General features: G+C 54.5%; 1 protein-coding gene across 5 annotated transcripts in view; it reads right to left on the reverse strand.

Annotated features, from left to right (window-relative positions):
- Window positions 1-9233: 9233 nt before the first annotated feature.
- LOC101433468 (disks large homolog 5) overlaps window positions 9234-15107 on the reverse strand; it is a 136590-nt gene continuing 130716 nt past the window's right edge. For 4 of the 5 annotated variants that reach the window (XM_058299298.2, XM_058299302.2, XM_058299300.2 and 1 more), the window contains 5 exons: window positions 14659-14805; window positions 14241-14368; window positions 13116-13225; window positions 12348-12457; window positions 9234-10884 (listed from right to left, as the gene is read on the reverse strand). In XM_058299298.2, the coding sequence (XP_058155281.1) occupies window positions 10781-10884; window positions 12348-12457; window positions 13116-13225; window positions 14241-14368; window positions 14659-14805 (599 nt within the window). In that variant the 3' untranslated portion in view covers window positions 9234-10780. The remainder of the gene's footprint in view (window positions 10885-12347; window positions 12458-13115; window positions 13226-14240; window positions 14369-14658; window positions 14806-15107) is intronic. The other variant, XM_058299299.2, reaches the window with a different exon arrangement.

Raw genomic sequence — 15107 nt, forward strand, 5'->3', positions numbered from 1 at the left:
CTACCTAGCAGCCCAAATTTGCTTTCCCAGACTCCCTTGCAGCTAGAGTGCAGAAACACGACTCTGCCAGACATGCCTGCAGGGAACCTGAGTAAGAAAGAGAGCAGTGAGCTGGGAGTGGGGTGGGGGTGGCTTTTGTTGATGGTGGCAAACAGAGATGCGTGGCTTTCCAGGACAGCAGTCCCTGTTTGTTCTTCATCCTTCAAAGTCACCATATTATTGGTTGTCAGAAAGTAGCAGCCCCCTTTATAAAAAAAGAAAGTAAAATTTGAGGAGATAATTAAGGGTTCAAAATGACCCAACCATTGTGAGTGAATCCAAACCAGTACTGAAGTCCTCTGACTCCTGACCAAGTGTCCTAAAATTATACACAAGGTGACTGATTAGTCTCTGGGAGGCTAAGAAGGCCAAAAAGGGGACACTAGAGGAGGCATCGGGTTTATGAGAATGGTTTGGCAACATGGTATTAAAAAAAAAGATCCCAGGGTTCTAGAGGCAACACGATGCAGGCTTCAGACCTGTCTCTTCTCTTGGCTGTCTTTGGTCGAGGCACCGGCTCAGTTCCCTTTACCACCTCTCCATGGTTCCTTTGAGAATAAAATTAGATTATGCTTCTCGTAGCAGAAAAGCTAAAAACCAACCAACCAACAAAAGCTAAGTCATTAATATAGAACTGACTAAACGACAAATTCATCCAAACAAGAACCGTGCACAGTTGTTTAAAAGAAAGAGGTAGAGCCACATGCTCTGACACAGGAAAACCTCCATGGCTTTGGGTGGGGACGAAATTATCAAGTAGGTTAACTATGATTTTGGTAGGCAAAAATATGGGGGGAGGCGTTACACAAGTTTGTTTTTTCCCTTGCGTAGGCATAAAACTATAACAGTGATTACTTCACAATTGGAGCACAATAGACTCTTCCCTGAGCTTTACCATAAAAAAGTTCAAAGTCTAGTCTGATATTTTTTTGAAATGGAAACCTAGATCGAAAACTGACCTTTTTGCCAAGTCATATTTCCATTTTTGGCTGACCCGTTTCAAAGGAAATGGCATTAGCCAGTCCATCTCTGAAGAGTTGAGCACGCATCGCCACAAGGTATTCCCTACACAATTCCATAAGCACCCGAGCATAGCAACCCCCTCGTATAACACCTAGTGTAGTACATAGTCAACTTCCCCCTCTTGTGCCCCGAACGTTCTCTGCAACTTTTCTCTTGTATTTGGTTATTAGTCTTTCAGGACTTTTCCAGTCAGGTGCCACTGGTGAAGAGCTTGCGCCTGCACCCGCGTGCCCTCCAAGGGCCCACTGCATTCTGGGCGGGTCTCGGGAGGCAAGGAGACAGCTGCACTCGTGGCACCCTGCACACGGGGCAACAGCTTCCTTCCGCTCGACACACTCCTTTTTTTTTATCCATACCACTGAAGAGACCAGGTCACTGGTTTGTAGAACCTGTATTTTAGATTTGCCTGATTGTTTCTTCATGGCATCTGTAGTATCCTGTTCTTCTATTTCCTTAATTTCCTGTAAACTGGCAGTTGGACTTAAAGGTCTGGTGAGGGCCAGGTGATGGATTTTTTGCGGGAACACATTGCCTCATCTGATGCCACACCCCCCGGTGATTTCGTTATTACTGATGCGGGATGATCACAGGCAGGTGGAAAGCGCCAGACCGCTCACATTGTCAAAGATTAGGGCCTCCTTTACTTTTCATTTCAAACTCTGCTATACTGTTTGTGTTTTTGCCATGTGCCTATATTAATATTTGCCGTAAAAGGATGATTTCCTTTTTAATCAGAAGTTATTTTAATCTAGAATTTATTTTAACCTGAAATAAGTGCTCCCAAGGATGTAATTTTAAGTCGCGTTTTGAACACCTGGCTTGATAGATCAAAACAACCTTGTTTTAAAATGACAAGGTTTGGCCTTCTTCTCATTGTTCATTACATTTTGGTTGAATAAAAGAATAGTATAAACGAATACTGATCATTAAAAATTTTTTTTAACCATGGGGAGATTTCTAGTATATGAAAGTCACCTAGTATGTGGCACACAGTAGGCGTCTTACAAACTAGAGTCCATTCCCTTGGCAGTGCACACCCCACAAGACGGCCACTCAGGTTACATTTGGTTACGACCAGGTGTCCTAACGCCACCCCCCACACACACACAGCCGTGGCGTTGCTGAGCTGCCGTCAACTTGTCCCAGTCCTCGGTGGCATCGGCGCCACCATCGTCCTCCTTTTGCGGCCATCATACAGGCTTTCCCTTTGAGAAGGAACACTTGGCGTCCCTTTCTCCAAGCCTCTTCATGTCTCGAGGTCTCTCTGGCAGCTCCAGTTGCCAGCACAGCAGTGAACACAATGCTGGGGCAAAAGCCACCCCCAATATTTTGGGATTTTGTGTTATTGTGAAAAAATTAAAACACAGAACACCGAATGCTACCTCCGGGGTAGGAATTCATATTTGACTTGGCTTTGTACACACCAAGCAGCAAGAGGAGTGAAGAAACTGATTTTAAAATGTGTAACTTTCTGGGCTGCAGGGTGGAAGAGAATCCTCTTTCACTGCTCATTTTTCCACATCTTTTTTCACTTTTGCCGCAACCCCTGCCCTTCCCCCCACCTACCCCCCCCAAACCCTTCAGGGAGGTCTGACCACGAAATCCTTCCAGAGAGAGGTGTCCTAAGCCAAGGCGCAAGCCCCTCTCAGCTTGCCTGCTGAAATCGTGAGGGCCTCGATTCACCTCGCCACCGCCCCCCCTGCCCGTGGCCGAGGGTGAAGAGAGACAGGACGGAGAAGGCCGCCCGCGTGCCTGGGCCTGGGGAACCAGCGAGGCCTGCCGTGGAGAAGCCATGACAAAGAACTCCAGAAGCCTTTCCTCCCAGCACCTCCCACAGGGGCCACGGGCTGCCCCGGGACCCCCACAAGGGGACACGCACCTCCCCGCGGTCCCCACTGTCTCTTCCTCATCTCTGCATTTTTAAGGACGAATTACCCGAAGTAAGGAACCTGGCTTCTCATCTTCGAGGGTAGGCGCAAGGACACACACCTTCTAGATTCAACTCTCAGCGTTCTGGTTTTAAACAAATGAAGAGCCCCTCAAGCAGCAGCCTGCTGGAGGGTCCTGGGCATGGCCTGCGCAGTCCAAAGATTTAATACAATCACGGGAAAGTTACAAAAAAATGCAATTTTCAGGGAAAGTTACAAAAAATGCAATTTTCAAAAACGCACTGGTTTTATGAACAAGGAAATTGTTCAGAAGGCATCAACTATGTTGGTGAAAGGAAATGGTTAATATATACTTCAAACACAAAAATGTAAAACCATGTCACTGAACTTCAAGTTAAATAAATGTAAACTGGGGCAGCGGACTTGGCCCAGCAGTTAGGGCGTCCGTCTACCACATGGGAGGTCCGCAGTTCAAACCCCGGGCCTCCTTGACCCGTGTGGAGCTGGCCCATGCGCAGTGCTGATGTGCAGGGGTGTCCCCCACGTAGGGGAGACCCACACGCAAGGAATGTGCCCCATAAGGAGAGCCGCCAGCACGAAAGAAAGTGCAGCCTGCCCAGGAATGGCGCCGCCCACACGGAGAGCTGACACAACAAGAAGATGCAACAAAAAGCAACACAGATTCCTGGTGCCACTGATAAGGATAGAAGTGGTCACAGAGGCACACACGGCGAATGGACAAGGAGAACAGACAACCGGGGTGAGGGGGGGAAGGGGAGAGAAATAAATAAATCTTAAAAAAAAAATGTAAACTTGCAAAATGCAAAAGTTAAACAATATTCTCTTTGTTCTAATTATTGAAGGTAATTTTCCAAAAAATGTTAGTTAAAAAACACACTGTCCCTTCCAGTCAAACATCTGACAATTTTAGTTTTATCATTTTTATATTTCCATGGAGAACCAATACCAGCACACATTGTTGCTCAACTCAAAGCCGCTCTGGTTCTGTTCTTTAAAGAAAAAAAACTAAAAAGATCATTCCATGCTCAGAGGGGCAGACGGACATCAGCCGTGACTCCAGATGTGCTGGGGGAAGGGGGGACCCAGGCCCTTCATCCCACTGCTTGACGGCAGTCACAGAGTTCCCAGCATCTCTGTGCACCTTTACTTGTCTTAAATGGTGTACATAAAAATAGCTAAGGTGGTTTACTTCCTCAGAGCAGCTGATGACTGCTGCTATGATTTTCTTGCAAGGATCAGCATCTGAGAGGGGCCAAAGAGGCCCACTCCAAAGCAAGCACATGTTTTCTCTCCTCCCTAAAGGTGCCAGGACATCACGAAAAGGGCTTAGGCAATCTGCCCTGACTGCTCAAAGCCTTGGTGTGCTTGTCTATGGACTCCTCGCAAAGTTTAAATTTAAATAAGTCCATCAACACAAAAACCACTTGATCCCAGTGCCTGTTTGTCAGGGACAGTGAAGTTGTTAAACCCAGGTGACAGCTGCTGGACGTGGGCCTTGCCAGGACCCAGTGCCCAGGTCCTCAGGCACCACGCTAGGGGTGGTGGGGAGGCGCTGCGCAGTGTCGCTGGAGCCCCTCACCAGCAGACTCGGGGTAAGCGAGCATCCTGGATAACCTCGGTGAGCCCGATGCAACCAGGTGAAAGGCCTTCCGCGCAGCAGGGGGATCCCCGGGAGGAAGAAATTCCACCCGGGGACAACGGCCTCGGCTGTGCTTGTGGGGCCCCACGTGGCTTGTGATCTGCCTTTTCTGACATCTGCAGACAACAGCTTCGGCCAGCGCCCGAGAGCGCCACCCTGCCCGTCACCCTCCTCGCCTTGCCCGCCAACCCTCGGGGCTTAGGAGCAGCTTAGCCAGCACCCGCACTCACGCAGGCCAAGTCCTCGCAAGAAATCCACACGCATAGCTTATCTATGCTGTACAGGTTCTTACTGGTTCTCCTTCTCTGGTTGAACCTGATTGACACACCTTCCAACTGCAACAGGATGCTGCTGTTAATGAGGCGTGCCTTCCAGCTCTGTCCAAGACCCCAGTAAACGATGAGCAAAGTAAATAATAAAGGAATATAAAGAAATACAAAACTTACTTCTGGGTTAAGGAAGCAGATTGATACATAAACTTAATTTTGTGCCTCCTAAAACTCTAAGAAAACACAGAAATACAGTAAAAGAACTGCTTTTAAAAAGACAAACCTAGAAATATGAAGACGACTGGGGAGGCAACGACTGCAAAATCATTTCAGAAACTGAAAAGTAGATGGGCCAGTGATGAATTACTCAGCAGATCGGAGAATGCCAAATCCCAAGTCTGCAGAGGGCAAGGAACTGTTGCGTGGTTACTTCTAGAACTTGGGGGAAGAAATGAGGAAGAGCTGGGTGGGAAACAGACCCAGATTCCAAGCTACAGGGCTCCTGGCTCCCCCTCAACTGGGCAGAAGCATGGAGGGTTCTCCTTGGAGTGAGAGAGGCTTTCTGCAGTAGGGCGCCAGGCACAGCTGGCAGCGTGGGTACCACACTGAACAACAGGACTGTGACCGCACGCGCCCCACTGAGCGCTGACTGCAAAGCGCCCACTGGGCTCACAGAACGCTGCCAGCCTGATCCTCCAGTCAGGAGCGGAAAGACTCCTCTGGGGAAACTGACAAACTCCAGAAGAAAAAACCTAGAGAGACCTTCACTGAGATTCCCCAACCAACAGTGCAGCCAGGTCCTTAGCGTGAAAGGCAGAGACGACAACCCTACCGTGCGTTCTGGAGCTTCCCTCTCTCCTGCTTATCAACCAAGGCAACCCAGGAGTACCAGATACCTGAGGTTAAAGCTTCTAATAAAGAAACGAGCAATTAAGAAAGAAAACAACCTCAGAGGAATTAAAACTATGGTGGGACAAGGAAGGAAAGTAAACTATGCTCAGATGAGAACACGTCATAATTGAAACAATTACAAGATGCTAGAAAAATGGATATTCAGAAAATGAAAGAGTTCTTGGAAAATAAAAACGATAGCAAAACCAAAAAACCAACTGAAGGATTCAAAAGATGAAAAGTTGAGGGAATCTCTCTGAAAGAATACCGTAAAGACAAAACCCAGGGGACGGGAAAATGCGGGGACCAGTCCAGGGTCTCCAACACGAGCGATCAAAGCTCCAGATCCAGGGACAGCTCCCCAGGGGTCGGTACCGAGGCCCTCGGTAGCCCGGGGGGGCCTGTGCGTCCTCTCCAGGGCTTCCCAATGCCCACATACATATGTAGGCAATGGGAAACACTCGGCGCTGCCTTCTTCTCAGCCCAGAGCTTTCCCAGAAAACAGTCCTGGGAGTAATCACCTTTCCGTGGAGAAGGAATTTGGATCTGCGTTAACCTTTTGTCTTCACACATGATGCAGGCAACAGGAGTGTGACAAAGAAGAGCAAGAAAGGAAAATCAGAAACAGATGACGAAAATTCCCAGTAAATTCTCAGGAAGTGGGGAGAAGTACCAGGCTGACAGCTGGCACCAAACCCGGAAGACAAACTAGTCAGTTTGGGGCAGGGCCTCAAGCCAGGATGTCCCGAGCTGCCTGCACCGTGGCCCCTGCAGCCTGGGCGTCTGCTTAGCGCCAACGGTGAGGCGGCCGCAGCCCAGTTCTGGACTTCTACCACGTTGGCCTTGACAGTGGGCTGATGAACTCCCTGCTCTCTAAATAAATCAGCTGCAGGTCCTCCTCTCCTCCCACAGGAGAAACCTACAGGGCAGTTGTAGCGGGTGTAAAAACAAACAAAAGCAGCCCACTCCCTCTGACCATCTTTCTGCCAGACAACCAGTACCTGGTCTGGGGACTGTGCTGGTACCCGCCCCAACAGTGGTGGCCTTTTGTTCCCAGGGCCCACTCAATCCCCCGCTCACTGACTTCTCCGTTAGCAGCTCTTGTCAATTACCAGGGAAGCTGAAGTCCACTGTGACCCCGAGATCCCCTCGCCTTCTCTGGCAGACTTCATCCAATGGTGGCAACTAGGGCATTGTCCCCACATAGCTGGGTTTGTGCCTGAAGCTCAGTTTTCAAAACTGAGCAATATACTGTTCCAAGATACCTCCACAGGGGCGTAGATGATACCCCTAAGTCAGGGCGGGGCTTGCTTTGGTGGAGAAGGCGGGAGGGCTCCCGAGGCAGTGACGGTGTTCCACCCCCTCACCTAAGGTGTTGGGTGCCCCGTTCATTTCCTTCTTCGTTCAACTGCCCATTTGGATTGTATATGCTCTCCTGCACGCATGAGAATATCAGTTGGGGGGGTTCAGATCAAAAGGCATAGACCCATACTAGCAAGAACTGAAGGGGAAGGTCTGACAGCAAGAGGCCAGAGAGGAAATCCCAGAGGGTGCGAGCAGGTGAGCGAGCACGTGGGCTAAATACGCTGAGGAAACCCGCGGCAGGGGAGCCAGGGCCGGCAAGCAGCGACCCGGGTCCACCCTGCTCCCAGGATCCTCTTCGCACGCCCCTGGCCCGAGAGGACCGTCATTCCAGCGCCAGGCCCTGCTCCGACTTTGAATCCATGCTTGCTCTGGCCCCACCCTGCCCTGCCTACCTCTCTCCAGCCTTGGCTCCCCTGGCCCAGGTGGCCCCCTGCCCTGTCAACCCCCAAGGAGGCGCAGCTCGGCTTCCCAGTGCCGATCTCCGGGCTGGTTGGCTGCCGTTTGGCCTCAGTCAGGCCTTCGTCTTAGCGGCCGCTCCTCAGCGTTAGGTATGTTGGCGTCTCCTCCACCTCACAAGAAAAAGTCAGGTGAGTCAAGGCTGCCGGGGTTTTCCTCAGCCTCTGCAAGTCCACTGCTGCCTCCCCGTACCACAGAGTCATAGATGTCTGCTCGGATCAGCAGAAGGCAGAGACGCGGAGGCGCCGTTCGTCCAAGGCCTCGTGGTTAGAGCCGATCATCAGCTCTGCCTCTCCGACTTCTTGGCTGGGCCCTTCTAGAATGATCTAGAATGACGGTGTTCACCTAAGGCACACACCAACTTGGGGCAGGGCCCATCTGGCTGTGGAACCAGCACCCACCAAGTGCAGTGTCTGGGGGGTTCAGAGACGAGCCTCTCACATGGGTGAGGCGAACCCCTCCTCTCAGCACTGCCCGGCAGGGCCCCCGGCAAGGCCTCAGCGGGCCCAGGTGAACGACCTGTGATCTCAGTGATGTAACTGGCCCTCCATTTTAAAAAGCTGAGCATCTTTCCCCTTGCAATTATAAAATAAAACCAAGTTCACTGCCGAAAATTTGGAAAATACAGAAAAGTCTAAAGAAAATAAAATCTCATCCACTGCTAAGGTTTTGGCGTCGTAACCGAGCCCTTCCTAAACAAGTAGCCGCGCCCCCTCCCCCTGCACTACCCCCCCACCCCCTAGCCCCATTTGCTGGTGGGGGGGGGGGCTTAAAATCCGTGGACCAGCTGCCAGCTCTGAGGTTGGCCCTGGGTCATGGCAGTGCAGGGCCAGGCCCCACGGCCGAGGACACCCGGGCAAATGCAGGGGCTGAGGATTTGCCCCAGCTCCCACCCGCTCAAGAGCAGAGCCCAGCTCAGTTCTGTAGCTCCCGTAGCCCCCGGGGGGCCAAGGCTGCAGGTCCACAGCAGAGGGAGGAACGAGGGAGGTGCCAAAACCAAATCTGCCCCCATGGGCCCAGCCACCACGCCAGCAGGTGTTTTTTCTAGAACATTCTGCCCTCAAGCTCCTCCAAGCCCAAAGAGCAGGGAAGGCGGCCTCTGCTCTGCCTCAGGCCTCTGTGCATCTGAGGCCAGTGCTGGCCTCCCAGGGGCCTCCCCACCACCGCGGAGCAGGGGCTTTCGGGTCCAGGCGGCTGGAAGTCCTGCTGACCCTGCCTGGCAGGCTGGGCGTGGCCTGGGCCTGGTCCCCTGCAGATGAAGCGCTGACTGGGCAGCAGGACCTTGGCATCCTGCAGGGACCCCGAGCACTCAGCTCACTGCCCCCTTTCCATTTTACCCACCCCGCCCCCCCAAGCCCACACCTGCAGGCCAGAGGGCAGGCTCTAAGGCCCCAAATCCGCTGCCCGGGGCAACGGTGGCCTTGGCCACCATGCCTATTCAATGCTGGACAGAGGGGAAGGATGACACAGGCTGAGGACGCAGGTCCGAGGGCCTCCTGATCGTCCTGAGCTGGGAAGAACGTCGCCCAGCAGCCACGCTCTGCAGAGGAAGGAAGCTGTGGCAAGTTTTAGGAAACCGCTGAAGCTGAGGGCGCAGGAAGGCACGAAACCAAGGGAAACACAGGTGTCTGCACACACAAGTTATAGAAATTGACCTTTATTTGTCGTACTAAAGTCTGTTTAACTTTTGATACAAAGTAACATTTTAGTACAGAAAATCCCAGTCTGCCAGAACAGTACCTGTCTGCTCCCGCGTACCACCCTCAGCCCGAGGCAGCCCGAGGCTCCGAGAATCCACCCCCGAGGGGCCTGAAGGTAACACGCCGGGACCTAGTCTACAGTTTTTCTTAATTGTGTGAGCTAGAAAACTTGTACCTATAAAACAAAGAACAGCATTGAGGACTAAAACTTCTTTTTGAACAACTGTGCAAGAAAATATATCCCTTTTTTTAAAAAAAAAGTCAGTAATGGCTAAACTACAATCTAATGTCTAGAATTACAAATAAAATGAAATCGGATTTCTTGCTAGGAAAATGAAATGTTAGGAACAGGATGAAAAGGCAGGGCACGCTCCCACAGAGCCCTGTACAGTACCTGGGAAAAGGACGCACAGCTTCAGGAGATACCTCAACCCTTCCGCCCAAGACGCCCGGCGTGGGCAGCGCAAGCCAGCCCCAAACGGAGACACCTCCACGGGGCACGGTGCAGGCAGGGACGGCTGCCACCTAGACTGGAGAGGCCCCCGTTTCAGTTTTAGTTTCAGCATAGAACACGCCAATGCACTCGCCACACTCTAGAATGTAATAAGTTACGAGGCACCCCACAAAATCTCCACTGGTCAAGGCTGTCACCAACTACAGAACCTAAAAAGGACCCAACGGTACACAGCGGCCCTAGCTGAACAGAACCTGTCACCATGAGTCTACGAAGCTCCAAGGGACCAAATGCTTAAAGGCTAAACCCAGATGGAGGAAAAAACGAGAGGCTGTGGAAGGCAGGAGAGGAGGAGAGAGGTGAGTTTTCTAGACTGCTAAAGCAGTCTTCCCTCCCCAGGGGGGGACGCTGCCGCTGGCGAGGCGACTCCACAAAGGCACTGGATCTGCCACCTCAAATGGCCTGAGCACCTGCGGTCATGGGGCCCTGCCTGGACAGGAGGAAGGCTGCTACAGCTCTGGTCCCACCGAGAACCTCCCGGAGCAAAGCAGCCGCTAGTGAGGTTCCAGAGTTGTTTCACTGAAAGCAGGAAAAGAAACAGATGGGGCAGAAAGATGGAGGGGAGGCGGGGCAGGGGCTCGGCACCAACAACGTGAAGCCGTTCAAGTAAACAGAAACCGCCAAATACTTAGAAAAGGCTTGTAAACTTGTGATCTGGAAGGTTCTCTTTGCAGCATCTCTGATTGGCTGGAGAAAGAAAGGTTGGTGTTGAACCCCTCTGTCGAAAGTCTTTTGTGTGTTTTTGTTCAGTCGAGTCTTAAGCACACAGGTGCGAGGAGCGCGGTCCGCTGCCCAGGCCTGGATCCATTTGGCCACCACACTCCATCACCCGGCGGGAGCTTCCCGGGCCTGTGCTCGTGGGAGCCTCCCCTTCACGCTCCCGTGCAGTTTTCTGGTTTTAGTCGCTAAAGAGAGCTGAGCCACGCATTCATGCGGGCAGAACATGTGCAGTCTCTTCACAGGACGAGGTTTCCCTACAACGGGCAGGCTGGGATCCACAGGACTTTATTTTGTTCTTGATTGACCGTTGCCAGGATTTGCGTGCAGATGCTTGAGAGGGCTCCTCCCTGGACGACCCCTGCAAAAGAGCCCCCCAAACACACATTCAGCTCAGAGGGAGGGCCTGGGGTCTTAAGGCCCCTTTTGCTGCCTGCTCTGAGCTTCTGTGGCACCCCTGCCCCCCCGCCCACCCCACTCTCCTCCACCAGGCAAGAAGGTGGGGAGGAGAAAGAATCATAAAAAAATAAAAAGATAAAAGACAAAAAATAGAAGAGTGGAGCGCACATCTGTTCCATGTCCCCCCTGTCCCTCCAGCGGCATCTGGTCGGCTCTTCAGCAGGCGGCTGGAAACACGGGCTCCAGCAAGGCTGGGCTGGGCCCCGGTTTACCCTGCAACCCGGGCGGCCAGGGCCTGGCCCCGCACACACACTGCCCACCGCCCCAATAACTCCCCGGGCTGGGGGATCCCAGCACATGGAAAGCCACTTAGGGGAGGAAGGGTGGGTGTTGTGTGGCCCAGTCGGTAGAGGGATTCTAAAGGGAACTAGGATGAGTTTAAGGGGTCAGGCTTCCAGGCCCAGAGAAGATTCCAGCAAAGCCAATGAAATGCATTCCACTCTGGCCCAGCTCTGCCCTGCAGCCTTCAAACACCACAGGTTCGGTGGACGCGAATCGGGCGATGCACCTCCAAGCTCCGCAAAACGGCGCTGGCCACAAGCGGGCCCCGGCTGCCAGAGGTGAGTGGAAGCGGACAGCGTGCAGAAGCCACCAGAGCCTGGCAGGGCAACTTTGTATCAATCAAATGAAATAAAAAAGAGAGCCCGCATTTTCCAAGTCTGGGGGATTTTTAAGGTTTGTCTCTAGTAACTTGCTTTTAACGTGTTTGACAAAAGGACTGGTCTGTGATGGACTGGAAATTAAAACACACGGATGCACCCTGACCACGGGGGGGGCAAGAGAAGGAAGCCCTGTTGTAGATCACAACACACTCCACGATGTAAGTTCACTGCCCCTTTCTTCCCACGACCAAAACGTTAACCCCCTACGAGTGATTTTACTGAAGAGGCTGAAAACCAGGAAGGAAAACAGCAGCAGGTAAGTTGGAGCCATGGTTTTTTTTTGTTTTGTTTCAGAGCCCAGAGATGGGTTTTCTTCACACAACCCCGTGGCCGAAACTGACCACTGGGGGACAGACGACCACGGCGCACACGCTGCCTGCTCGCCAGGGAGTGCTCGGATCCGGAGCCGCCGGGACCCAGGAGCCGCGCTACGTGGTTCCCAGGCCCCGAGACGGACCCACGGCTGCCCACGTAAGAAGGTGGGTGAGAAAGACCAGCTGGCAACCAGGTGCGCAGCTCAGAGAACTTTACATTTCCATCTTAAAACGCCCGGTGTCGCCCAGCGACAGAAATTCCAACACCTCAGCTGCGGTGAGAGGTGCCTGCAAGCAGGCCCGGGAGGCGGCCCGGGAGCCTGGACTCCTCCCGCTCTCAGGAAAGACGCGCTGGAAGCCTCCGGCTCCTCCTCACCGGCTGCACCTACCTGTGAAGTACCTGCCGTACTCCTGCTCGATCTTCTGCGCCGTCTCAAACTGCTCTTTGGAATGCCTCTGAGTCACCTTGTCCCTCAGGTAGATGGGGTCCCTCTGCTCCCTGGTGGGACATCCAGCATAGGCTGAGCCTCTCCCCTCCCAGGCCCTCTTTTTCCTCCCCTCGTCCAGGGGAAGGGGCATCCCCCAGGCTGTGGGGCGCCCCAGGAGCGCCTCGCAAAGCAGGGCAACAGCCCGCGGGTCCTGTCGGGGCTCTAGGCAGAGGGAACAGTGGGGGGCCCAGTGTGTGCACAGAAAGCGACAGACCAGCTGGCCCCCAACACGTGGGAGCCCAGGAAGGTAAAAGGAGAAGCAGCCTTGGTGGACTGAGAACCACCCCCGAGGAAACGGCACCTCAGCGAGAGCAGAGCCGGCCTGAGGCCGATCCAGGTCGACCTGGCTCTGCCGGCCCTTTGTGTCCTCTGAGCCCCAAAGTGAGCAGAAGAGGAAAGGGGGGCGGAGAGGTGGGAAGGGGCTGTGCAGACAAAGCTGGGTGTGCGAAGGAACCTGTGGCCCCCGAGCAGGGCTGAGGGGCTGCCTGGAGGAGGAGGGGACACACAGTTAAAACGGCCTGGCTGAAATGGGACGGGGCCCATGAGGGGCAGGGCCCCTCCCTTCCTCCTCCAAGCGCCTCCTGCCTCTCCTTCGCTGCCCCCCGCAACCAGGGCCACCGGCCCCCAGCCCTCACGGTCCAGGCTGAGCCCTGGGGTGGTGGCACCTACTTGATCTGCTTTGCGCTCTTGTAGTGGATGAAGATGACGATGGGGTAGATGTGCATGTTGTGCAGCCGCTCGATGGCGTGGGGTGCGACGTCCAGGAGGCAGTGCCGGTTCTGGGGGAGGAGGGAGCGTGAGTGCCACAGGCAGGGGCGAGGGGAGGGCAGCGCAGCCCAATCCAGACTTCCTTCCCTGCCTTCGCCCAGGTGTGGGGAACTTCTGGGATCCCAACCACACCCCCAGCCCGGAGGCCTTATTTCTGCCAGACCCAGCAAATGAAGAGCTGGAGCGTCCTGGAGGCGAGTGTGGCTTTGCGTGGCTGTGACTGACATACGTTCCCTGGGTCCCCTGAGCCTCCAGGCCGAATGGGGGACAATGAAAGGCCACAGGCTTGTGCCTGGGCCGCCCGCCCCAAACACCCCTGAAGCTGCACCGGGGAGTCCCGCCGAGCCCAGGGCACCCCTGGCGGAGGTCTTCCGCCCCCACAGGGCAGTGTGCACTTAGAGCCGCAAGAGGCCAACTCCTTCAACAGGAGGAACCAACCCAAAGAGGTGGACTGGCCAGCCCCAGTCGCAGAGACTGAGAAGGACAAGTCCTAAGGGGACCCCGAGTCCCCTGCGCTGCCGGGGTCTTTCCAACACGCCTTGCAGAGCCACCAGTCTTTTTCTCCGGCTTTCCAACAAATGGACCTGAGGGCTTCAAATGCATACAGAGCTAGATAGCAACGGTATGGAGGCAGGGCCCCCCAGGCGGCCGTGCTGGAAGCTGCACACCAGCCTCCAGACGAGGCACACAAACCTAAGAGTCTGCTCACAGGTTCAGCAGAATCTGTTTCAGAATTCCCTGCAGGAGGCTCTTCCCTGGAGTTCAAAGCTCTCATCCACCTCCTCGGAGGGGGAGTGGCCACAAGCTTGCCCTGGCGCCAAGAGCCAACGAGGGCAGGCGGCAGGCAGGTGGATTCTGCCAGAGAGCATGTGGATGAGCTCCGTGAAGGTGTGGGAAGAGCTGGGGGTGGGGGCTCTAGAGACACGCAGGGCAGGGATGCACAGGCAAAGGGCCCTGATGCAGCCAGGGGCGCCCAATCCCGACACGCAGTCGGGCCTCTTCCCCGCGGCCTAACGCGGGGGATACCTTTTCTGTGATTTCCTTTATTGAAGCCACCGTGGTGACATCGAAATGCCCGCTTCTCCGCTTGTAGTCAACAAACAGGCAGTCTTTGACGCCCCGCTCGATGGCCTGCTGGGAGGCCTTCATCACCTCTGCAAGGCAGGGACGCAGCATCAGGACTCCGCACCCCAAGGCCCCTTCCAGGTACTGGGCACTGCTGAGCCCTCACAGCCTCCCCCGGCCCCGAAGGGACAACGGAGCCCGCTGTGCACCAGCGCTTCGGGGACACGCTACTGCCCTCGCCCCAGGGGAGGCAGGGCCGGGGCTGCACACTGATCTGACCCGGTCTGTGGTCGCCTGTCCTCTAGGGAAGGCTCCAGAACAGCCTGCTCTGGCTGACTGAGGGACAGACGTGCCCGGCAGGCGAGGGGGCACCCCTTACCAAGGGGGCATCTGCAGAACTTGCCGGGCGCCTCGTTCACCAGCATCTCCTTCACCACGTCCAGCAGAGGCCCCAGAACCAGGACGGGCCGCAGGGATGTGCACTCGACCTTCTGCACCCGCTGATAGGCCAGGCTGCTCGCCGGATCTGAAGGAGAGAAGGCGGCGGCGTCACCAGGCTGCGTCACTCCCCGATGGATCTGTGGGGTCCGTCACACGGATCCACAGCCCGGCTGGGGACCAACTCGTCCCTGCTGCCCGGGACTCTCCTGCCAGGCAGGGGCAATGGGGCCCCTCTGTTGTTCCTGGAGACCAACACAGTTCTCTCCCCCACATGAACAGCCAAGTGTCCCCCAGTCCTTCAGCTCTCACATGCTTCCTTGTGTGCCCTGTGCCTGCTTTCCTTCCACCCAGTATCCAAGCTCCTCTTGAGATAAAACCTGAGCTTAG

The sequence above is a fragment of the Dasypus novemcinctus genome, chromosome 6 (assembly GCF_030445035.2).
Source record: "Dasypus novemcinctus isolate mDasNov1 chromosome 6, mDasNov1.1.hap2, whole genome shotgun sequence".
NCBI classification, from domain to species: Eukaryota; Metazoa; Chordata; class Mammalia; order Cingulata; family Dasypodidae; genus Dasypus; species Dasypus novemcinctus.